The 25,783-nt window shown below is 41.9% G+C and overlaps 1 protein-coding gene across 1 annotated transcript in view; it reads right to left on the bottom strand.

The window, feature by feature from the left end:
• The window catches only part of LAMP1 (lysosomal associated membrane protein 1), a 30,790-nt gene extending 14,034 nt beyond the window's left edge, over positions 1–16,756 (bottom strand). Inside the window, exons 1-4 of the mRNA XM_069094082.1 lie at positions 16,337–16,756; positions 4,870–4,991; positions 3,750–3,972; positions 3,497–3,652 (exon numbers count right to left, since the gene is read on the bottom strand). Of these exons, the coding sequence (XP_068950183.1) occupies positions 3,497–3,652; positions 3,750–3,972; positions 4,870–4,991; positions 16,337–16,391 (556 nt within the window). The 5' untranslated portion in view covers positions 16,392–16,756. The remainder of the gene's footprint in view (positions 1–3,496; positions 3,653–3,749; positions 3,973–4,869; positions 4,992–16,336) is intronic.
• Between the last annotated feature and the right edge of the window lie 9,027 nt (positions 16,757–25,783).

Genomic DNA, 25,783 nt, shown 5'->3' on the forward strand with positions numbered 1-25,783 from the left:
TGTGTGTGTGTGTGTGTGTGTGTGTGTGTGTGTGTGTGTGTGTGTGTTAAGTGCCTAAGGCCAGATCTGAACTCAGGTCCTCCTGACTCCAGGGCTGGTGCTCTATTCACTGTGCCACTTAGCCTCCCCGCACTGACTTTTTCAAGAGTGAAATTTCCATACCTGCAAAATGAGACGACTGGATTGTATGACCTTTAAGGTCCCCTGAAACTCTCATTCTATGATTTTAAGATTACATTCTATAATCTACAATGCAGAAAGGACATGAATGATACCAACAAAGATAAGCAAATACAAAATATATACTGTCTGATCAAATATCTCACGCTATTTATATAGGAAACATGGAGAGATATGGGCTAGTTATTATAATTAGGTGTATTCTGAGGTGGTTGGATAGTTAGATTCAAAGGACCTTGACATCTGAGTTGACTTCAGACTTACCAAGTTAGTGTGATCCAGCATTCAAAAAACATTGAATGTGATACTGGGCTATGATAAAGTATAGTTGACAAGAACACAGATAAAGTTAACAGGCCTACTCTCACTGTACCGTGGCCCAGTCAGACCCTCTCAGGAGTCTTATGTTCAGTTCTGTGCCCTACATTTTAGAAAGAACACTGATAAAGGGCAATCTCTAAGAACAGTCTAAGGTTCGTGCCACATCGGAATCATCTGAAGGAGTCAGAGATATTTAGCCTGAAAAGAAGGATAAGGAGAGCGAGAGAGATGGTAAAAACCTAACAGTTGTCTTCAAAAGTGCTTGAAGGGCTGTCAATATGAAAGATGGCTTTATGCCTCCTCTATGAGTAATGGGTAGAAGTTTCAAAACAGCAAAATCAGGCTTGATATCAGGATAAACTAATACTTAAGAATAACCCAAAAGTAGAAAGGGCTGACTTTATAAATCAGTGGTCCCTCCTCATTGGTCTTCAAATAAACTTATAAGTGCTATAGTAGATGATTTTTCAGGCATAGGTTGGACTAGATGGGCTGTTCCAACTCTGAAATTTTGTGACTTTATAGATTATTTGGTTCCCCTCAATTGTCTGACTCTTACTACTTTAAATGTGAAAATATTTTCATATATTCTTTCCAACAGTTCAAATATTTTCTTACCCTAACACATCAATTTCATCATCTCCCCTATCTTCCCAAACACTTCAAATAGTTTCTTTTTGTCTACAGAATTAAGTTCAAACTGTTCTGCCTGGTTGTCAAGACAGCCCATGCCCCTACTAGTCCTCAAAATGAACCTTTCATTCTACAAAGTCCAATATCCTCTCTGTTCTTATATGTGTTTATGATCGTGCCTTAGAATCCCTTCCTCCTGCATGACAGCGATCCAACTGCGATGGTCACTATCTTCTAAATGCTTTACCGCATTTAGCACCTCAGAGTTTAGTACTCAATTTCTATAAGTAGTAGGTTAGTTATGATTATTGGATTTTATCCCCCTCTCTTATATAGAGGATAGACACTGTCTAGCTTTGGGATAGGTACTCAACCCAAATACATAACTGGTTCCCATTTTAGAGATGAAGAAATTGTTACACTGAGATGGTGAGTAACAAGCCTAAAATCATATAGCTAATGAGTGACAGAAAGGGAGCTCACATGTAATAAAAAAGGCAATGGACTAGAAAGGGAATCAGTAAATTTAACTCCCAATTCCACTTCTGCCACCAACTAAGCCATTTGACCATGGGCAAACCAAAAATCTTTCTAAGCCTCAGTTTTCTTGTAAGAACCTCTCCAAATCTAAAACTCCATAAAAGAACGTACATAGCAAACTTCCAAATTATTTTCTATATCTACTCATGAAGATGAGGGAGTCTCTCCCTATACCTGAGACAAGATTAGCATATTTAGCCTGTTTGCTTTCATAAGGTAATGAATGAGGGTCAGGATGGAAGAGAAATTAGCAAAGAAGCACAGGCAAGGTCTACTTCCCTGCCACCTCCAAAAAGATCTAGAAAAAACACTAGATTTGATTCTGACTGGGAAATCCAAGAAAAAAAATTACAGTGAGTCTTTTTTTCTGGCACAAGTAAACTTTAGACATCAGAACCATCTGCAGACATTGGGAATGAGGTCACGTACCAGGTAAGAAGAGGTCCCAAATCCAGAACAGAGAGGAATAAACTTAGGCAGCGTACAGTTACAGTGCCAACTGGTGCTTCCACTGCATAATACCCAGTTCTGGGTCACAGATCCAGGGCAGACTGAGAAAGGGACCTGTGCTTAGGGCTGGCATTCTAAGGGCAAGGGCAGTTTCATGCCCTAGGTCTAGGCTGTGCCCTGAGCTGTGCTCTGAGTTAGTTCAGAAGCAAGCACCAGGAGCAAAGTGACATGTCAGCTCCAGATTCCAGCCCAGTTTGAAGCCTGCACTGGCATAACCAGGGCAGGAATCCTAAACCAAAAAGGAAACTGCAATTCTGTAGCTCTGAACCAGTAGAACTTTCCCATTAGCTAGCTGATAGTTACTGAATCCAGCAGTAGCCTACTGAAACTCCAAATGGGGCAAGCTCTCACAACTAACCCTAGGTCAGGAATTTGCCATGTTCAGACTTTGTCCTGGATTAGACCACTTTGAGATAACTGAAAGATTGCAGATTCCCAACCTGAGATATCCCTGAGATCCTGGAATAATACAACACTCAATATCCCAAGAAAGCAGGAAGGGGACCAGTAAAAACCTTCCCTCCAGAAGTATATAGAGTCCAGCCCTAATATAAACTCTGAAGTTAGGAAGTAGGATGGGGAAATGAGCAAACAAGAAAAGAATTCCACAATTAAAAATTATTATGGTGAAAGGGAAGCTGAAGACACAAAACCCAAAGAAAGGAATCTACAAGCAAAGCCTCAAAGAAAAAACACAGTTTGGGCAACAACTTCAACTAGAGTTCCTAAAAGAGATGAAGCAAGAGTTAAAAAGCATTAAAAATGATTTGTTAAAAAAAATCAGGGGCAGCTAGGTGGCACAGTAAATAGAACACCAGTCCTGGAGTCAGGAGGACCTAAGTTCAAATCCAGCCTCAGACACTTGACACTTACTAGCAGTGTGACCTTGGGCAAGTCACTTAACCCCAACTGCCTTACCTTCTCCAAAAAAATTTTTTTAATTAGAACTCAAATGAGTGCTAAAGGGAAAAAACAGAACTATAAGAGCTAGGGAAAGAAAATGAACAGTTTGGAATAATGCTAACCAAGAAACAAACTTAGAATGGCCCAAATAGAAGCTAATGAGATGGTATAAATTCCCAGTACTTTACCCCTTTTAATCAGTACTCACCAACCCTAATCTGAAAGGCCAATTTAGCTGAAAGACAAAGGTGGTCTGGAGGATGGCTCTCCTTAAACAGTACGGTTTACCAACTTACTGTTTGCCAATATGGATCCTTATCCACAAATTATATACTCAGACATGCGGTAATGTGAACACAGTTTAGTCACTGCAAACAAGACAAATAATTGAGTAATTAAAAGCACTTACCTTCCTTGCTGAAGTTGTTATTTGAAAGGTATGCCTGAATGGTGACATCACTGAGGGTAACTGTTACATTATTCATAGTTATTTGGTTACTGCTGATACATCTGTATTTTTTATCTATGTCTGCCTGAATATCAGTTTTGGATTCCACACTCATTTCTGTATAATGAAAAAACATTTACAAATATTGCAGAATTCCATAAGAGTTCCTTCACCCAATTTTCTCCACAAACCAATCAAATACATTTCTCTTTACCTTTGGAACTTGTACTTGCATTAGGGAAAAAATGGCCATCTGACAAATTAAAAGTGAAACTTAACAACTGAACTTGGTAACTCTTTGCAGTCCTCGTGAAATTCATAGTCAAAGTATGTCCTTCTCCAAAACCAATCACTAGGCTGGGATTAGAAGCATTCTCTTTACCACAACTGCTGCTATTCAATACCAACGCATTTTGTGGAAGGTCAAAAGTTGCATTCTACAAGACAATTACATTGAAACCTTGTTAGAATAAACCTTATTAAGTGGATTCATAGGTATCATTTATCCCGGTGATTTGTTGGGGAGAGCTCACAAACTCATAAGGGAACTCCCTCTACACCAATACAGATCAGCCCTTGCCCCACAATATATAGTCATAGGTAAACTGCCTTTGAGAGGTTAAGTCAGTATGACCTCTGGGGAGATGACACCAGGATTTTCTGATTTCTAAGGGCAGCTCTTTTTTGATCACATTACCTATCTCAGAAAGACCCTGTGTCAAAAGCAGTCCAAATGAAATACAGTAGCAAAAGCATGACATAAAATGGCTGGCCTATTTATTATAAATTTTAAATGGAACACCTTGACAAGTTAAAAGGAATAGCATTCCACTGTTTTTAAGTAAAAAAATATTTTTAATCTCATTGCCAATAACATTGTGTATCTGCTTTCAATTACTGATAATTACAGTGAGAAAAGCATACGATTTAAAACAGACTAGATAAGCTGCCAACTTGTTTTTACACCTTTTTTTTTTTTTCGCTGAAATGAAACTACCTGGAAAGTGCAGAGCATCACATTCATGTAAAACATCAGCCTAAAGAATGACTTCCAAATAGAGAGACAGACCCCAATTAAATTCTTCCCCAGAGCAGGGAAACAAATACATTTTTTTTTAAAAAGCTTGTCATCCAAGTACACTTTAGTCAGAGGCCCTAAGCTTCTTTACCCTTTGAGGAACAGGTTAAAAATTACTTTGGGAATAAGAATGACAATAATGTCAACATGGGAGCTGGTAAGAAAGAAAAGAACTAAAAGTAAACCATGGCTCTGGTGAAGGTTAAAAAAAAAAAAAGATGAAATTCAATGTCTGTTCAAACTGAGCCATACTTACCCCCAAACCACTCTCAGTGCTGTAGTTCATAAAAAAGGCAGCCGAGAAGTTAGCCATTATGCATGAAGCCTCAGTGCTATTATTTCTCACCACAAATATTGAAGATGCAACATGTATGAGTCCTGTTGACAATGGGGGGAAAAAAATCAAGAACCAAAATAAAAATTACCTTTTGGAAAACAGATCATTTCAAACTGCGAGGTTTTTTTTTTGTTTTGTTTTGTCCAGGAAATCACAAAATCACAGAATTTGAGAGCTGGAAGAAACCTCAGCAGTTATCTACCAGTCTGATGCATACATGAAGGAATATCCTCTATATTAGAAGAATCTTGAATCTCTGCTTTTTTTGAGTGGAGAGAAGAACCCAGTACCTCTCCAAGCAGCTCATCCCACTTCTGAACAGCTAATTATTAAACTTTTTCTGATGTTAAGCTTAAATTTACCTCTTCTCAACTTTTATCTATTCCTCTGCAACAGGGTTAATGTTTCCCTCACTTGATAGTCCTTCAAATACGGAATATAGCAATCATGTCCCTCCTGCGTTTTCTCAAATACAGGTCCAAGTCCTTCAACTGATCCTAATATCATGTCCTCAGGCACTTCACCATCCTAACTTTGGATTGCCTCGCCTCTGGACACTCTTATTATACCATGGCGTCCAGAATTGAACTCAGTACTCCAGATGAGGTCTGAAAAGGGCGGGGTACAATGAGGTCATCACCTCCCCATTCTGGGAAGTTGTGCCCTTCTTAATGCAGCCCAATATTGCAGTAACTGCTTTTGGTTTCTACGTCACACTCCTGGATCATACTGAGCTTACAATTCACCAAAATCCTCAGATGCTTTTCAGAACTGCTGCCAACCCATGCCTCTCCCATCTTATATTTGTGGGCTTGATTTTTTATAACTGCCTATGTTTTAGATTCAGATCCATGTTCTAGCCCATCAAGATCCTTTTGGATCCTGATCCTGTCATGCAGTTTGTTAGCCATTCCCTCTAACTTTTGTGTCTTCAGAAAATTTGGGGGCGGCCAGGTGGCTCAGCAAGTAAGAGCACCGGCTCCAGTGTCGGGATGACCTGGATCAAATCCGGGCTCAGCTATTCAGCACCACACCCAGAAATACCTGGACGTGTAACCTTGAGCAAGTTACTTAACCCCAATTGCTTAGGGGCGGCCAGGTGGCTCAGCGAGTAAGAGCACCGGCTCCAGTGTCTGGATGACCTGGATCAAATCCAGGCTCAGATACTCAGCACCATGCCCAGAAATAATAACTGGCCGTGTAACCTTGAGCAAGTTACTTAACCCCGATTGCTTTAAAAAAAAAGAAGGAAAAAAAAAAGAAAATTTGGTGAGTATAATATCACTGCTTTTATTCCAATCATTAATAAAACTGTTAAACTGCACTATCTTTCCACTTCCAGATCCCTAGGATACTCCAATGGATACCTCCTTGCCATGATGACATGAACAGTTAACCATTATTCTAAATCTATAAAGCCAATTAGTTTTGAATCTATATATTACTATGTAACCCTTATCTTCTCCACAAGAAAAGTGAGAAATATTTTTATCAAAAGTGTTACTAAAATCAACAGCAATATCATAGGATGATCAAATATGAATGATTTAGCTATTTCTCAGCAATACTATTATCTAAAAGAATTCCAAAAGCCTTATGATGAAAAATGCTATCCACTTGAAGAGAAAGAAATGGTGTATTATTCATTTTACTTTTCTTGTTTTTCCCCCTTTTTCCTGGTCTGTTTTCTTTTGCAACATGACTAATAAAGAAATATGCTTTGCATGAATTCACATGTTTAATCTATATCAAAATGCTTGAGAATACACTCAAGGAGGGGGGAGAAGAGGAAGGGAGGGAAGGAATTTGGAACTCAAAAACTATAAAAATAATTGTTGGGGGCGGAGCCAAGATGGTGGAGTAGAAGCACAACCTTCCCGCGGCTCCGGCTTCCACCTTCCCCAATCCATGTAAAAAGGGGACTCTAAACATAAACTTTGGAGCTGCAGAACCCACAAAATAACACAGAGAAGCTAACCTCCCGTTGAGGACAGCATAGCAGGCCGGCAGGAATCGGCCAGTGCATCGCCCAGCCCCACTCCAAGGCTTTAGCCCCAGGGCAGGCCTGACCAGCCACGGCTGGAGGGACTCCAGATCAGCAGTGGCTGTGGCCGTTTCCATATTTACCAACACACAGATGCAAAGGACAAAGTGAGAGGTCAGTGCAGTCTGGACTCTGGGACCCAGTAAGTGGGAGTGCGTGGCTTTTGCCCCCTGGGGCACTGACAGCCAGCCAGTGCCATGTGGCAGCTTCAGCTCCTGGCCTGAAGAGTGTAGGGGGACCAAGCATCAGTCTGAGGGGTAATTGCTCTTGCTTTAACCTGCTTGGATCTGGATTGCAGTCTAGGGTGGAGGTCCTGGGGTATTTGTCCAGCTTGCCAGAGCGTGTAGAAACCTCAGAAAGAACACCCATCTAATACCTCCGGCAGCTCAGAAAACCCCAGTGTCTGGAAGGAAAGCTCCCCTGTCTGGTGACAGAGTCCTACTGTGGCAAAAAGCCCAGCAGGGGTCAAGTGACTGAGGGGTGACATGACCATGCAAAGGAAGCAAAACAAACAGAAGATTCCAACATTAGACTCCTATTTTGGGGACAAAAAGGAGCAAAGCATGGAACAGGAGGAAAACAGTGATGTCAGAACTGCTGCACCAAAAGCTTCAAAGGAAAATACGCGCTGGTTACAGGCCATAGAGGACCTTAAGAAGCAGATAAGAGAAGTGGAGGAAAAATTGGGAAGAGAAATGAGAACAATGCAAGAAAATTACAAAATGAGAGTCAACAGCCTGACTGAGGAAAATTATACCTTAAAAAATAGACTAATTCAAATGGCAAAAGAGGCTCAAAAAGGCAATGAGGAAAGGAATGCCTTAAAAAGCCGAATTTGCCAGATGGAAAAAGAATCTCAAAAGCTCACTGAGGAGAATCATGGCTTCAGAATTAGACTGGAGCAAATGGAAGCTAATGACTTTATGAGAAATCAAGATGCTGGTAAACAGATCCAAACAAATGAAAGAATAAAAGGCAATGTGAAATATCTCATGGGAAAAACCACTGACCTGGAAAATAGATCCAGGAGAGATAATGTAAAAATTATTGGACTACCTGAAAGCCATGATCAAAGTAAGAACCTAGAAAGCATCCTCCAGGAAGTTCTCAAAGAAAACTGCCCTGATGTTTTAGAACCAGAGGGCAAAATAGAGGTTGAAAGAATCCACCAATCACCTCCTGAAAAAGATCCCAAAAAGAAAACTCCTAGGAACATTATAGCCATCTCTCCCAGATGAAGGAGAGAATATTACATGCAGCGAGGAAGAAACAATTTGAATATTGTGGAAACACAATCAGGATAACCCAGGATCTGGCAGCTTCTACACCGAGGGATTGAAGGGCTTGGAATATGATATTCCAGAGGGCAAAAGAGCTGGGATTAAAACCAAGAATCACCTACCCAGCAAAACTGAGTATCATGTTTCAGCGGAAAATATGGTCATTCAGGGGAATAGAGGACTTTCAATCATTCTTGCTGAAAAAACCAGAGCTGAATAGAAAACCTGACATTCAGATACAAGAAGCAAAAGAAGCATGAGAAGGTAAACAGGGAAAAGAAATCATACAGAACTTATCAAAGTTGAACTATTAACATTCCTACATGGAAAAATGATAATTGTAACTTATGAAACCTTTCTCAGCAGTTGAAGGGAATAGAAATATACATATATATGTCTACATATGAGGGTATATGGGCATATGAATACGTATGTGAATGTGTGTATATATGTTTACTGGGATACATAGACAGAAGGCACAGGACCAATTTAATAGGAAGGGATGATACTTAAAAGGTGAAATTAAGAGGTGAGAGAGGAATATAATGAGAGGAGATGGGGAGAGACAGAATGGGGTAAACTATCTCATATAGAAGAGGCAAGGGAAAATGGTTACAATGGAGGGGAAGAACAAGAAGGCAAAAGGGAATGGGTCAGTCAACCTTATTCCCATTGAATTTGGCTTGAGGAGGGAATGAAATACACACTAAATAGGGCTTCTTACCCTCCAGGAGAGTAGGGGGGAAGGGGATGAGAGAGGGGATGATGGAAGGGAAGGCAGGTTGGGGGGGAGGGAAGTTAGAAGCACCCACTTTTGAAAAGGGATGGGATCAAAGTAGAGAACAGAACAAGTGGGAGGTGAGATAGGAGCCAGGGAAATATAGTCAGTCTTTTACAATATATCTACTATGTTACTGTTTTGCATTAGCCGCACATGTACAACCTATACTGAACTGCTTATCTTCCCAGTAAGGGTGGGTGACAAGGAAGGAAGGGAATGTATCTGGAATTCAAAGTTTTAAAATCAAATATTCAATATCTTACATGTAATTGGGAAATAAGACATGCAGGCACTGGGGCACAGAGATCCACTGGAAAAGTCAAAAGGGGTATGGGAGAAAATATGGGAGAGAGCAGATTGGAGGGGATATCCTGTGGGATTGCTATTTTGGGGGTGGGTGGGTAGGGGGAAAACGGGGAGAAAATTTGCAACTCAAAATCTGGTGGAAATGAATGATGTAAATCAGAAGTTAAAGCATTTGAAAAAAGAAAAAAATTGTTAAATTATAACAAATAAAAATAACTTTAAAATTTTTATATGCAATTGAGAAAAAATAAAATAAAAGAATTATTTTTTAAGAGAAGTTTTAGTAAAATCCATATGGAGTAGCTAAGGTTATATAGTGGTTAGAGTCAGGCCTGGAGTCAGGAAGACTCAACTTCTTGAGTTCAAATCTGGCCTCAGTCACTTCACCCTGTTTGCCTCAATTTCCTCATCTGTCAAATAGACTGGAGAAGGAAATGGCAAACCAAGCCAGTAAACTCCAAATGGGGTCACAAGAGTCATGATACAACTGAAATAACTGGACAACAAAAATCTGTGTACAAACCATATCCACAGCTTTCCCCACATCTACCAGTTTAGTAACACTGGCTTAAAAAAAAAAAAAGAAAGAAAACGAGGTCAGTTTGGCAAGTATAACTTGTTCTTGAGGAAGCCATGCTCACTTTTTATATTTACCTGCTTCTCTTTCTAATATTCCCCAATCACCTTTTTAATGATTTCACGAGAAATTTAAGTCAAGTTCATTGGTCTACAATTTGTAGACTCTTTAATCTTCCATTTTTTGAAAACAGAAACAAAACTTGCCTTTTTCCAATCTCATGGTGGCTCCTATTTTTTCCACATGATCATTCAAATATCACTAAGTATTGCACAATCATAACTGCCAGTTCTTACAAAACCTAAGAAGGTAGTTTATCTAGTCAATGCTGAGATTGTTACCAAAATAATAATTCATCAAGAATACCGAAGTCATATGTTGGTCTCTCATATTTTTGTTGTCATTTCCAGTTCATTCTCTTTTGAAGAACAGAAACAACAAGCAGTTGTGCTTTCTACTCTGTTGTCAGTCATGCCATCCAACCCAAACAAAGGTGCTATCCCCTTCTTTGATCATCCCTTTAGCCCCCTTAATGTAACTTTAAAAGACTCAGCTCATTTTGAGGTTTCACATTCCTTACACTATTTTACCGTCTACGAAGCTCTCTCATATTTATCTTTATTAACCTGCCTTCCTTCCATCCTCTGTACTTTATAAAATTTAAGTTGGTTTAAGTCCCTTAAAGAAAATCCCATTTTTCTCCCTCATTGGAATTTTTTTTCCTTTTGGGTCTTCAGAACTTCATTCTTGAGGATCTCTTATCTTTCTAGTCACCTGACCACCTCCTCATCACCTCACTCTGTCCCCTGTAGCTATTAATGATCTTTTTTCGATAGCATCTGACACTGAAAACTTTACCCACCCACATAGCCATCTCCTTTCCAGGATCTTCATGATACTGCTCTCCTGGTTCTGCTCTTAGCTCTCTAACCGTTCCTCGTTTCCTTTGCTAGACCATCGTCCAGATTATGCCTCCGGCCTAGGCCCTCTTCTCCCAAGTTCTCAGCTGACTACAGCAGCTATCCCACACACCTGCAATGTACTCCCCTCTTCAAATATCCCCTAGTTTCCTTTAAGATTCGGCTCAAAAGTCACCATCTAAATGACTGTTTTCTCCTGCTCACTCCCCCTCCTACAAGTAACTTCTCTTCAAATTTACCTTATATCTATTTTGAAAAACATCTATATGTATATGCAAGTCCCCTAGCTGTGGTAGAGACAGGATGTGGTAGGCAAGTGGAACACCACCACATCCCCCCTTCAGACCATCCTGATGGAGACACTCTCTCATGCTCAACACTCCAGAACCCGGGAACCTTAGGAATATGACAGTCCTAAAAATCACATGCCCTATACTTCTGTGCATGGCCCCACAGCTGTTACCAAAGACAGCAACCACTGTGGAGAAGGAGCCCACTTTTCTCACCACCACCAGGTGCAGCCCAAGAGCCCAGCAAACAGCAGCACCGTCCTTCGGGGCCCCTCCCCACCCCAAGTGGAGGTGCTGCAGTAACAGTTACTGAAGACCCATAAAGTCCTTATCAAAGTCCTTGGCACTGCCAAATGGTTCAACATCAGAAATGATGATTTTATGACTAGAAATTACATTAAAGAAGATATATTGACATTTATCAGTGTTTTCCATCTGACTTGCAGCTGAAATTGTCCCACCGCTTATAATAATGTGAAATTCCTTGAGAACAGAAACTAGTTCTGCTTTTCTCTCTTTTCACTCACTCACTGATTCATGTTGTTACCTCAGAGAGACGCTAAGGTCTTTGATACCAGTAACTTTTCACTCTTGTCTTTGTATCACCAGCAACTAATAGAGAGACACACAAGAGGTGCTTATTAATAATTTCAAAGGCCTGTGGTCAAAAGTCCAAATGCATAAGAATTCTCCAGATAGTCACCCTACCTTTAAAGAGTCAGCCAAAGCAGTCAAATTCCAGCCTTCTAAAGAGGGAGTGGTAATATATTCTGTATTCCAGGCTTTCTTGCCTTTCGAATATGAAAACGTCTTTGTCTCATAATAAAATGGTCATTGTGTTATAATAAATATGCCATAATAGTGGTGCTTAAATAGTGATCAAAGGTGTGGAGGTGTTTGTTCCTACACTAAATAAAGCCTTAAGGTCAGTTTCAGTGAACACCTGATTTTCTAGAACCATAGCTCTAACAAGGTATGAGCTGGGAAACAAGATTGTCTCTAAGGTCCCTCTGGGCTCTAGAATTTGGAGATAGCTGATGGAGTGGTGAATTCAAATCCAGTCCAAAATGCTTACTAGATGTGTGATCCTGAGTAAGTCACTTAACCGGTTTACCTCAGTTTCCTAAATTGTAAAATGAGGATAATAACAGCACCTACCTCCCAAGGTTATTGTGAGGATCAAATGAGATAATATTTGTAAAAGCACTGAGCACAAAGTGCCATATAAGCGCTTACTTAGTTCCTCCCCTCTCTCCTGAAAACTGCTATAATCAATCTTACCAGAATTGTGTAATCAATCAAAATCAAAAGCAGACCCTGAGTGACAGTGGCCTGAGGAACCTTTATAAGCAGAAAGTAACCAAATCAATTAAGAGTACCTACTATATGCTGTATATATCCCCAGGGCCAGGGGATACCACCACAAAACCAAAACATTCCCTGCCCTCAAGAATCTTACATATTATTCAGATGGGTCTTGAATTTTCATAGGATACATGTTCTCTTAAAACTGGATACCTCTATATAAATTCAAGATAGATCATACTATGTCAATTTTCCTTCCAGAAGCTCCAAATACCAAATTTTAGTCCCAAGATGAAATAACCAATGAATACCATATTCTATTTTTCATCAATTAATACAAAATTGACTTAAAGGAACCCTACAAAGCTTATTCTGGAACAGCCCCAAATGGAAGGATTTCCTATACTTTTTGTCTGTGATTGCAAAAGTTCCATTACACAATTATACTTAATCCTGTTTATCTAAACGTGGATAGGTTGTTCTTCCTATAATTTGATCAGAACCAAGAACTTCTTGCTTGAACTTCAAGAATGCTTGAAACCAGGAATGGAAAATGTTGCATGAAAATCAATAAAGAGCAAGGAAAGCAGAAGTCTGGACTTCTGGTCAAGGTTCTAAAAACTCCATTGTGATATGGCCTTAGGTAAAGCTCCTAAACCACTATACAATTTGTTTCCTCATATGTAAAATAAGAGGAAGGGATTAGATTAACCATCACATCCACTGCAGCTCTAAATTCCCCATCTCTGGTACATCAAAATATTATGAGAATGCTTGTGCTTACACATTTAACTGCATAGTTTTGATATGGAATAAAGCACAAAAATACTCATCATGGAAGAGAGGTTATCACATTTAACTATTAACCATGTTCATATAATCTTTCTAAAAAATAAACTTACAACAGTTCTTTCCCGACTAACATCTACCCAATTTGCCCTAGGTCTTTCTGTGAGTTTGTTAATACTTTTTCATGGGGTTGCTGGATCTTTTCCCCTCAAGATATAATCTATCCCTCAACTACTCCTTTTCCTGTTAAGTTTGTCCTTTCTGATAAACTAAGAAATTGTTTAGAAACTAAAAGACAGGAAAACTAATCTCTTTCCCAGTCTATGAATCAACAGGAAAAGAAATTAGACATTAAGTTAACCTAGTCCTTTAATTTTTAAAATGCTGATCTGGCTGAAACTGCCTATTTCATTTTTGTGCGGTTTTTCTCAAAACCACACATTGCAAATAAATAAAATATCCAAAATTACATAATTGCTTGCTTTAAGAATGTATCTGAGGGGAAAAAAGTCAGAAGAGAAACATGTTTAAATAAATCTATTGTTATTGGTGGATATACTCCTAAGCTTCACAAAAATATCCCCTAAATAGTGTATACATTAAATTAAATCCACACCCACACAATTCTGAAGATCATATGCACTTCAGCTCTAAATCCTAAAATTGTACTTCTAGCAGAAAAACCAATTCAAGTCTTCAGGACTCTCGACTTAAATTTAAATTAAAATGTACCCTAGCAACAAGGCCCAGCCCATTTGATTTCCCTTAGGGAAAGAAAAAAAAACCTAATCATTTATAAGAAAATTATATGAATTGGCTAAAGTCTTCCAAATTAAAGTAAATTAATACATAATAAGTCTACCTAAGTAACTTACTTAGTACAATGCAATGTACCCAGCATTTACTATGCGTGAAAGGAAAAATGGAAAGACCAAGAATAAACCAACAGAGGTACTGTAAACCTTTGGATTATGCCTTTTCAGTCATTTAAGGAAGGGTCAATTGGTTCTTAGTCTTTTCAAAAAACTGTTTTAAGATTAAAGTGATATTGGGGCTGCTAGCTGGCGAAGTGAATAGAACACTGGCCCTGGAGTCAGGAGAACCTGGGTTCAAATTCGGCCTCAGACACTTAACACAAAAACTAGCCTTGTGACCTTGGGCAAGTCCCTTAACCCCAGTTTCCCTTCAAAAAGCAAAAAAATAAAAAATAAAGTGATAACAGTAGCCTGTGGAAGAATATAATTTTTCTCCTTTTAATGTAGTCTAAATGAGATTTGTTTTTCCTAGGCTCCATTTCATTTAAATCAAATTAATTGTGTTTCTAGAAATTAAGTTAATTTTAAATACAAGGTGTGCAAAGAAGATTTGGCCTTCCAAAAAAAACAAGTAATTATGTAATTTTGGGACACACTTAACAGAAAAAGGAATGGTTGAGAGATGGATTATATCTTGAGGGAAAAATAAGAATTCAACCTATGTTATCAATATAACATCTTATGGTCTGTATTTGGAAATAAAAACGACATCTTCCATTTTTTTTGGGTGGGATGAACTTGCTGATCTTTACTCTTGCCTCATCTTCCAAACATTTTCAAGAGGCTGCCTGGGTTCTAAGTATAATGCAAGATCTTACTTCTGAATTCAGCAAAGGAAATAAACTACTACTGTATGAACAAGAAATGGCCTTTCCTCCCATATTCATGTAAGTTAGTTTTGAAAACAATAGGAAGAATGAAAGAGCTATAATGCTTGTACGTATGTTTAATAAAATACAGTAGGTACTGTATTTGTGACAAGACAAAATAGCTGACTTGTTCAAACAACTCCACTTGTAACTAATTACACACGATGGCAAGGTTCATCAGTCACATGCAAAGGTTTCAAGTTTACTACTGGAACAAGGTCATCTCTGCAGCTATAGGAGATTCAGAATTAAGTTGTTTTACTCAACAGGTAGTAAGTAGCATAAAGTGTGTGCTTGGGGGTGGTCTCTGATTCAAACAGGGTATAGTTTAAGGAATATTTCAAGTGTGTGAATTTATGCACACATTTACATACAATCTACCTTCCAAGAAACCAAAGACATTCTAATCATTGATTTGTTCTACACCTGAGAACTTAAATGGGGTATTACAGACGGAGTTGGACAAGAAAATGGGAGCCCGATTCCTTTCTCTGCTCCTCAGGGAGCGCTTTCCAAGAAGGCCTCGGCCTCTTTTTGGGGTTCAGGGGAGGCTGCGGATCGTCTGGGACTAAGTCAACAAGACAACTCATCTTCGTTTGGACCAGCTTTGCCGCCGAGGGAACTCGGGCTCAGACTCAAGCGACTTGCCCAAGAACCCCCAAGCTGCGGGCATGACTGCCAGGCCATTCCGAGGGGCCGCTCTGGCACCGTGCGCGCTATAAAGGGCCCATTCCAGCCGGGGCCAAGCCCGAAATCGCAGAAATTCCCAAACCAACCTTCTTTTCGGTTCAGTCGAATTTTAAGAACCGAGGAAAGGGCGGGGTAGGGGCGGTGTTGCGAAACCGGAGGCCCTGGGAATCGCCTCCCGGCCTCTCCCCGGGAAGCCACGGAATCTCCCCAGCCAGGGCTGAACTTCTTACAGTCAGCGAGCGCCGGCCCCGCGGACAAGGCCAGCAAAGCCAACTATCTTAAAACCACAGTGACCAATCAATAGATAAAATGTGAGGTAAAGGCTTAAAAAAAAAAAGTTTGGCGTTAGTTTAAACCCTCAACTTAAAACGCTCTTCGTGGGTGGCGGGCAGAGGCCGGACACGAGGCCCCAGTCTGTGCCCTCTCCGGCCTGCGGCTCCTGGTGGTGACCGCCACAGCTGGGGGGGATCCGGGGGTCACGAAACACCCGGCTACGCTCCAAGGCCCTTTCTGGCCGCCACCCCATACCTCCTCCTCCTGGCCCAAACCGCCCCCATCCACCGCAGCTCCTGCAGGGCACAGCCAACCCAGGCCGACGCCGGCCTGCCCGGGCGGAGAGGGAGCCAGGCCCGGCGCAGGAGCCTCCGTCTCCACAGCCCAGCCTGAGCCCGTCCTCTCTCTGGCCGAGGCCCCGGCCCCTCCCCGCCGCCTCCATCTTACCGAGAAGCAGCAGGAGCAGCCGCTGGGGCGTCCGGGCGCCGCTGGAGCCAGCCATGGGTGCAGAAAGAAGGGACGGACGGACTAGGGGGAGGGGGCGCGCCGAGCGGGGGGGGGGGGGGCGGGACGCGCTCGCGGCACGAGCCGGGCGGCGGTTGGCAGTGACGACGGTGGTGGCAAGGGGCACCCCGACTTGCTAACCGCCGAGGAGGGGAGCGCAGGCGGGAGGGTGGAAGGGAAGTAGTGGATGGAGGAAGAGACGAGGTAGGAAGAAAGGTAAGGAAGGGGGATTAAGGGTATAGCGGGGCAAATGACGTCCCAGCCAGCGACAGAAAAAGCCCCTGCCTCTCCAGCACCCGCAGCTCAAGGAGACCCCGGCGGACAGCTTTGCCGATCATGTGACCGCCGCAGCGAGACCGCCCCCATCCCCCCACGCTGTCACGTGAGGCCCTGCGGAGAAGGGGGGGGGGGGGAGACTCTCGCGAGATGACGTATTCCGTGGGGCAGGGCAAGACCCTGCTAGTTGGCGCTTTAAAGCTCGAAGCCCCTGAGCTATCGCCGTTATTCCGGCCCGAGGCTTCCCGCCTTGTCTGGTTCCAGCTCCCCCCTGGGGGTGGGGGCGGGGGCGGGGAAGGGATGGGCTGAATTCCCGAGCCGGGGTTATCTCCGGGCCTGGGGAGCATTGCATTGGAGCGCGGCCCGGAGGTTCTAGGAAGGGGAAGCAGGGGGAAGGCATCTTTTCCTGGGAGCCCCGTACCTGCTCGGCCCTCCTGGAGGCGTGGCCTGGTCCGTGGAGCCAAAGCTCAGCGTGGGGGGAGGCAGAGCAGGAAAAGGGGGGAAAGTAAGTGGAAGAAAGGGACAGTGCGCCCGGGGGAGAGGGCGAAGGAAGCGGGATGGGGAAGTGGAAACTTGGTACAGCGGCTGGTTTCACTGACCTGCTTTAGCAAAGACCGCCGGCCCGTGAGCTGGGGGCGATTGGTGACCGGATCGCCGCCCCGACCTCGGTGTTTTAGGGGCCCAACGTGACCCCGCGGTTTTGAGAGGTAACCGCGTATTTGGTTTGGGCCCAGCGATGGTGGTCAGCACCCCGGGGAGGCCTGAGTGTGGAGGAGAGTGGAATGTAAAAACAAGCATTTATTAAGTGCCTGCTGTGTACCAGACTGTTCCAAGCCCTAAAGAAAGTACAGAAATGTGGAAAAACAGAAAACACGGCCCCTGGCCTTCTAGTTGAGGAGACGTTCCCAAAACAACTATGTACCTTCGATGGAAACCAGTGTAAAACGGGAGGTTGATCTCTGAGGGAAGATGGGGAGGGGAAGGCTTCCCAATCCAAAGCTGGTGCTGCTCGAGAAAGAGGCCGAGCTACAAAAAGGATCCGGAGGCACGGCCTTCAAGGCATGAGGCTGCATCTTAGAGTTTGTGCAGGGGAGTCACACCGAAGCCGATCCTCCAAGACTGAAAGGGGCCAGAAGGTGCCTAGAGGACTCAGCACCTGCTTTAGGTGCCAGGGATACAAATACTGAAACAGCCCCTACCCTAGAGGAGCTTAAAATTTCCCTGTGGGAGGTATGGCCTAACGAAGGAGGGAAAAGATCTTTTGTGGAGGGCGGACGTCAAGAAAGGCAACCTGCCCAAAGAGGAGGTTGGATGATTCAGTCAGAGGTGAGGAGCAGGTGTGCAAAGGAGTGTAGTGCAAGAACAGGAAGGTAGCTGAACGGAAGTGTTTGCAAAAAGGGAGTAACGACAACAAAATGTCGCTTGGAGCTACTTGTGCAGGTTTTAAACAGGCAAACGGGAGGTTATATTTGATCCTAGAGGGTATAGGGTGCCACTATTAAGTAAGGGAGTGATGGTCAGGCCTGTGCCTCAGGAAAATCACTTTAGTAGCTGCATAGAGGAGGATAGTTTGGAGGTGGACACTTGAGACAGGAAGATCAATTAGAAGCCCATACTGGAGGTGATAAACTGCTGAACCAGGGTTTGGATTTTTCAAATGGGGAAAAGGAGACAGGTTCAAGAGAAGTGATAGAACATAAGCTCCCTGAGGGCAAGAACTGTTACATTTTTGTCTTTGGCTTTCCACAACTTAGCACAGTACCTGACACATAGTAGTTACTTAATAAATTAATGTCCAAAACTGAATTCATTATCTTTCTTCAAAATCTTCCTTCATTTCTCCATTATTTTAGAGGGTATCACCATCCTTCTGGTCCTTCAGGCTCAAAATCTAGGATTGAGTCATCCTCATCTCACTATCTCAACCCCCATCTATGCAAGCTGTGGCCAAAGCCTGCAAATTTCACCTTGGCAACATCAACATCTCTTCATAGTCTTAATCTTCTTTTTTCTGACATTGCATTTCTACTTCAGGGTCCTATCACCTTACGCCTGCTGGTGGGTCTGTGTGCCTAAAGTCTCTTTCTTACCCCCAATCCATCATCAAACCGATAAAGTGATTTTCCTAAAGTGCAGGTACAACCATGTCACACTGGCCCCAGCAAACTCCAATGGCTCCCTATCACTGTTCTTGTCTGGCTCTTTGTGACCCTGTGGACCATATTGTCCGTGGGGTTTTCAAGGCAAAGATACTGGAATGGTTGCCTTTTCCTTCTGTGTTGGATTAAGGCAAACCGAGGTTAAGTGATTTGCCCAGTTAATTGCACAACTAGTAAGTTAGAGCTCAGGTCTTCTCCAGGCCCAGTACCATAACCACTGGGCCACCTCCATCCCCATCACTACCAGGATCAAATACAAAATCTTTTTCTTGGTATCCAAAAATCCTTATAACCTACCCCCCCTCCAGTGACTCTCAGTCACATGCTCTTGGATCCAGTAATACCGGCTTCTTTGCTCTTGATGATACTGAGGCTGCAAACTTGGGTCACTAGAAGGCTTGTGGTCTCCTCAACAGTATTTACTCATTGCCTACAGCTTTTAGTCTTGTGCTGGTGAGAGCCTTAGGAAGAGAGGATGCAAAGACTAAATCATATTCCCAATGGGGGCAGCATTAAGTAGTGAATAGAGAGAGCTAGTTTCAAAGCCAGGAAGACCTGTTGACAGGTCACTTGATCGTTCAGTGTCTCAAGTAACTAAAATCATAAATTATCCAAAGAAGCCAGAGATCCAGTCCAAAAAGTAATAATTCCCTAGTCAAGAATAGGACTAATTCCATAATTAAAGTAACAAAATGATACAGCAAAGTGCTGTTTGAGGTACAAGTAACTGAGTGAAGAGCACTAATACTGTACTAAGTCTGGGGAATACAAATTCAAGAGGGAGACAAGCCATTTCCTGACCTCAAGGAGCTTACATGTCCCAAACTGAACTCATTAATCCTCTCCCCTCCCCCCAATTCTTCTCCTCTTCCTAACTTCTCTATTTACCACCATCGTCCCAATCACGCAGTCTCAAAGCTTAGAAGTCACTATTCTTCACTCCCAGCCTCCCACCCCCCGACCTCCCCTTCATCCAGTCAGTTATAAAGGTCTGTGGATTTTGCCTGGGCTATTGCAATAGTCTGCTGATTGGTCTCCTTTTGTTATTCGAAGCCCTTCATAACCTCCTCCGCTGCCCCAACCTTTCTAGTCTTCTTACACCTTGCACACCACCACATTCAAATATATTCCTTGTGATACTAGCCTGTTTGGTACCTCAACTAAGACACTAGTCTCCCAAATCCTGGCATTTGCATTGGAATGCTTTCTCTCCTCATCTCAGTTTCCTGGTTTACCTGGCTTCTTTCAAGTCAAAGCTAAAATCCCACCTTCTCTAGGAAGACTTTCCTGATGTCTCTTATTTCCAGTGTTTGCCTTCTCTTGATTATCTCTAATGTAGCCTGTATATAGCTTGCTTATACGTAGTTGTCTGCATGTTGTCTTCCTCATTAGACTGTCTGGGCATATAGTTGGCACTTAATAAATGTTTATTGAGTCACCCTAAAACCCCCAGAGTCCTGAATGTCCCCCATCCCATATTTATGAAGTTGATTTTTTAATACCTGGCCTAAACATATGGTCTCTGTGTTGTTTATTCTATTAGAATGTAAATTTCTAGAGGTCAAGCACTATTTCCCTTCACATTTATTTGTTCACTGTTTACTGTATATCACCTACTGTGCCAGGTGGTATGGATATTGAGGCAAAAATAAAACAGTCTCTATCCTCAAGGAGCTTCCATCCTTTTGGGGGGAAACAGCACATACACGCATAAGTAAATGTACACATACAAAAAAGTATAGAGTAATTGGGGTACACACTGGTACCTGAGGTAATCAGGCCATCCAGGCATGTAGGAGGTGGTATTTGAGTTGAGGTGGGGTTTTTTTTTGGAGAGGAGAAGGCAAGGAAATTCGAGTTAAGTGACTTGCCCAAGGTCACACTGCTAGTTAGGTGTGAAGTGTTTGAGGTCAGATTTGAACTCAGGTCCTCCTGATTCCAGGGCGGGTGCTCTATTCACTGTGCCACCTACCTGCCCCTTGAGTTGAGCTTTGAAAGCAGCTAGGGGTAAAAGTGAGAAAGAAGGATTGTGATAGGATCCATATCTGCTAGGGTTCCTACCCTCTCCCTGAAATATGGATTAGGCCGGATTTTCCCTCTAAAAGGCATCAAAACTGCTGCTTGACTGGCTCAGGGGTAGAGTAAGGCTCAAACTGTACCTCTCTTGAAGAAACTCCCAGGAGTGATCCAGTTGTGTTGTTATGACATCTTGATCATCTAGGGATTGAAAAGGTCCCACCTTTGTGGTTGTCGGTGCCCTTCAGACTTGGTAGATGCCACCACGGCCTACGCAGCTGAACACACACATCTCCATATGGAGATGAGGGGAGTTAGAATATTGTTATTGCACGTCCTTGCTGTGTTAGGACCAAGTGAACTGTTAGCTCTTCAGTGATGGGTGTGAGCTCCTCTTTCATCCCAGCACTGAATCTGAACTAACAGGATATCATGTGTCAGGCCCACCAGTGACTATGGTGTAGGTCTGGGGGGAAGGCCAGTACAAAAAGCACAAACAAGGAAGATGTTCATTTACAGCCAGTCAGGTGGCACAGTGGATGGAGCCCTCAGCTTGGAGTGAGGAAGACCATTCCGTTTCAAGCAAGCCTCAGTTTCCTCTTCTATAAAATGAGGGTATTAGATTCAATGGCCTTGAATCTCCTTCCCAATTTTCCTAAGAACAGAAAGCTGGCTAGTTTGTTTGGAATGCTGTTTGCATTGCAATTAGCATAGAAAAGAAGGAGCCTGATCCACATCCAGAGAAAGAATTATGGAGTCTGAATGCAGATTGAAGCAAACTACTTGCTGTCTCTCTTTTTTTGTTTTGTTTCTTTTTCCTTGTTCATTCCATTGGTTATCATTCTTCTTTACAATCTGACTGATGTTTAATGTGAAGGCATATGTAGAACCTATATTGGATTGCATGCTGCCTTGGGCAGGAAGAAAGGGAAGGGGGAGAAAATGTGGAACTCAAAAACTTGTGGAACTGAATGTTGTAAACTAAAAGTAAATAAATTAAAGAAAGAAAAAGAAAAGAAGGAGCCTGGTCATGAAAGGCTTCAATGTTAAGCAGAAGAGTTTATACAGTGTGTCCCAAAAGTCACAGTATTTTAAGTTTATGGCTGCTCTAAGACTTCTGGGTCACTTTGTACTTTATCTTAGAGTCAATAAGGAGGTACTAGGGAGTCTTGCACAAGGGCATAGCATGGTCATACTTATGCTTTAAGAATATCAATTTGAAGGCCTTGTGGAGGGTAGATTGGAGAGGGGGCACACTAGAAGTGGGAGATCAATTGGAGACTATTTTGATAGGCAATTTTTGAATATTAAATTTAGTCCAAGAGTATATTTGTCTTTTGAGATCCTGAGATCTTTTGAGATTTATCATTCAATTTCGAACTTTGTGTTGTCCGAAAACTTAATAAAACATGTCTTTCTTGCCTCCAACTGGGGGAATTTGGATCTTTCATGGTATAGTCACTGTATACCTTTAGGGCTAGTGTTCTTAACTGTCCATGTCCCTTTTCCATAACTTTCAATAATATTGGTTTCCTTTGCAATCCCATGTATTTTATTTTGTAAATTTAAAAGCATTCTGATAGGTAGTTCATACACTTTGTCAGACTGCCAAAAGTATCCATGACCCCCCAAAATTGTTAACTCCTGCTTTAGGGGGTATAATATATAAAAGACAGTATATAAGTATTATCCCTAAGGTTTCATCAATCATCCTTTTTCATTCAGCTACTAAAACTATGACAACTTTTATTTCCTCTAAATAGTCAAGTACTATATAGTCTTCTCTGTACCACCTGGGCTGTGGGCCAACACTGGCAGGTTGGATCAAAGGACTCACCAAACCAGAACTACCCAACAGGGAGTGAGGGGTGGTGTGTACAAAGGATGAAGACAAAGGAAAGTTGCAACCTGCACTTACTGGAAATTATTCATGGAGAATAATTGCAATAGCCTTTCCCTAACACTAACACTTACTGCATCAGGCAACATAAGATAGGCACACCCTGGGCCAGTAAGTGTAGTCGTATACCTTCAGCCTCTAAAAGGTATAGCAAATCTGTTACTTCTTTCCTCTCACAAGTTAGGAGCCATTCTATTACTTTAATATCACAGCAACAAATACAAGCCGTAATGGAAACTTGTTTTTTCCCTAGAGTCATACATGAAATTTAAGAAGTGTGTATATTCCTTAGGCGGTGAGATAACAAAATCAGAGCTTGTAGCACCACAGGAATATAAGTAGTATTAGTCAAATGAGAGGTTGGACTGGGTGGCTTGAAATTAAGGTTCCAACACTCTCCAGTTCTAGGATTTATCTGTATAAAATGGCCCTTTGTAGAAACAGCATCTTTCCTTTCAACTTGCTTCTGCAAGAGTGTGGACCTACCATGTCTAAGCATGCTGTAACTTTTTAATTACATATAGAACAAAACTGAGCAGGGTTTTTAAACAAAAAAAATTTTTCTCAACAGGATTAAAAATCCTTATGTTATTCATTAATTCTGTCACTATTGATGGTCAGCCTATCTTCCTTTGAAGTTTATACCAATCACTGTCATCCTGTCCCTATCTTTGTTTTAGTCTATGGATTTTCAGGACATTCTTCCACTTCAGGAAATTTAGAATGTGTTTCTCAGTCTTCCCTCCACCCTGCCCTCTAGGCTTCTACTCTCATTTTTGATGACTTAAGTACTAATTTTGATGACTCCTTAAATTCTCTGACCTACCAGTTCACCAGCTTCTTCAAGTTGACCCCAGTCTCAACTTCATCCCTCTACAGTAGGAATCATGCCTTATATCTTATCATCATGGAAGACTTTTCCACTTCCACTTGATTTCAAACCCTGAAATTCTACTGTCTGAAACATAGGGAAGGCATAACTGGGAGGCAGGACATCAAGTTTAGGGAATAGTTACTACTAGCCGGTTTAACTGGAAGGGTGTGTGTGTGGACATCTGTAATGCGAATGTAAATTTTAAAGATCTTCCCTGCCCCTAGGCTAAAGTGCACCAGAAGCCTGGGGAGGGAGGCTTGTTTTTCAGTAGATACTTTCTGATTGGCCAGTGGGTCAATAAGGTTGTTACATTCTCTGAGCCAGGAGAAGGCTATATAAGCCCTGATGTGTAGCTTTGTTTTGGGACTCACTTTGAGAAGTGTTCTGTGATTTGATCTGAATTCTGGGAAGCCGTTGTTGAGAGTCCCCCGGCTTTGAAAAACCCAGAATGTGGAAACCCAGATGTTGACTGGGTATGGATGTAATGGTTGGGCAGTTTGGAAATCTGTCTACTTGATGTTTCTGTCTTGATAATTATGCCTGTATACTTTGAGGTTCAGGGTGCTGACCTTTTCTCCTGAACAAGGTAAACGATATATGTCTGACTGATTAAAGTAAGCTTGTTAACCCATTTTGAGTTGCTTTCCTTTAACAAAGCAGATCCAAGAACCTGTGGTAGCTGCAAACCCTGAGGACGCTTGGGGTGCTTGCTGCTACAACATCATGGGGAGTGTTAAGTGTCAAGTTTTGTATTTAACCTTATGCAACAGGGAGTCCCTAAAAGTTTTGAAGCAAGAAAGTGACATAATATTCAAACCAATGCCTGGGGAAGCTTATTTGAATAACTCTGTGGGACTTGTGTGAGAAATGGGAAGGCTACAGATTGGGAGAGCACGAACCCACAAGATGTGGCAGCTGATTGGACAAAAAGAGGGAAAGGTCAAGGGTGGCTCTGAAGTTGTAAAGAGGCAGTAGGCAGATGGCCTTGTGTGGCTGAAGTTCACAAGAGATTAGAGCATAGAGGTTTTATAGTTATCTTGGGGAGATGATAATCGAACCCATGGGTGCAAATGAGATCACCAAAGTAGAGGGACCAGAACATGCAAGAGAAGATAGGAAAGGACTGAGAAGGAATCCTTTTCTCAAACTGGCAGAAGGAGAAGCAGGAGAGTCCCCCAGGTCTGGAATTCTCTGCCTCCTGACTTCCCTGGATTCCTTCAGATCCTGCCTTCTGAAATCATCCTTTCCTGGCCTTCTTTATAATGTTAGTATCTTCCCTCTGAAATTGTCTCCCAACTTATTTTATGTCTATGTCTATATACATATATATATAATATTACATATACATAGATATTTATTTGTACATAGTCATTTTCACATTGACTCCCCATTCAGACTGTAAACTCCTTGAAGGCAACAAGACTGGTTTGTTTTTATTGCTTTGTATATTGAATACTTAGCACAATGCTAAGCACTTAATATTTGTTCACTGGATTTGACTTATATCTTCTCTGTCCAATTCATCCTTCAAATAAATGCCAAAAGAATATTACCAATGCACTATCTAACAATGTCACTAACCTGTTCAGTAATCTTCAATGACTCCCTATTGCCTATACCTAAAACACACACCCCTTACCCTGGCACTATTGTTATAGATGTTTGCACTCTAGGGAAGGATTTGCTGGTCACACTGTAACTGATTACAGTTTGATGATTACAAAATAAAGAACATTCTCCAATGCTAAATTTAGAGAGATTAAGTAGTTTGCCATTTTCATAGTGACTGTTAGAGGGAGAAATTAATCCCAGAAAATCTAGTACTTTAACTAGTAAACAAAGTTCATTATCTTCCTCACCTAAATCTGTTCCTCTGCTATTGTCATCAGTGTTATGAACATTTATGTGGGCATTTTGGCTCTTCTTTACCTTCCATATCCAATCAAGTTACCAAATTTTGTTAATTCAGCCTCTGCAATATCTCCTGTATCTGGCCCCTATTCTGTATTCTAGTTGTCATCAGCCTAGTTCAAACTTTCATTAACTACTCAAAAATCTTCTTTGTTGTTGTTCTGCAGACATATCTGACTCTTCATGACCCCATTTGGGGTTTTCTTGGCAGAGATACTGGAGTGATTTGCCATTTCCTTCTCCAGCTCATTTTA

Source organism: Petaurus breviceps, unplaced genomic scaffold, assembly GCF_028583685.1.
Source record: "Petaurus breviceps papuanus isolate PSGF00001 unplaced genomic scaffold, PetGlider_PUasm1.0 214, whole genome shotgun sequence".
NCBI lineage: Eukaryota > Metazoa > Chordata > Mammalia > Diprotodontia > Petauridae > Petaurus > Petaurus breviceps.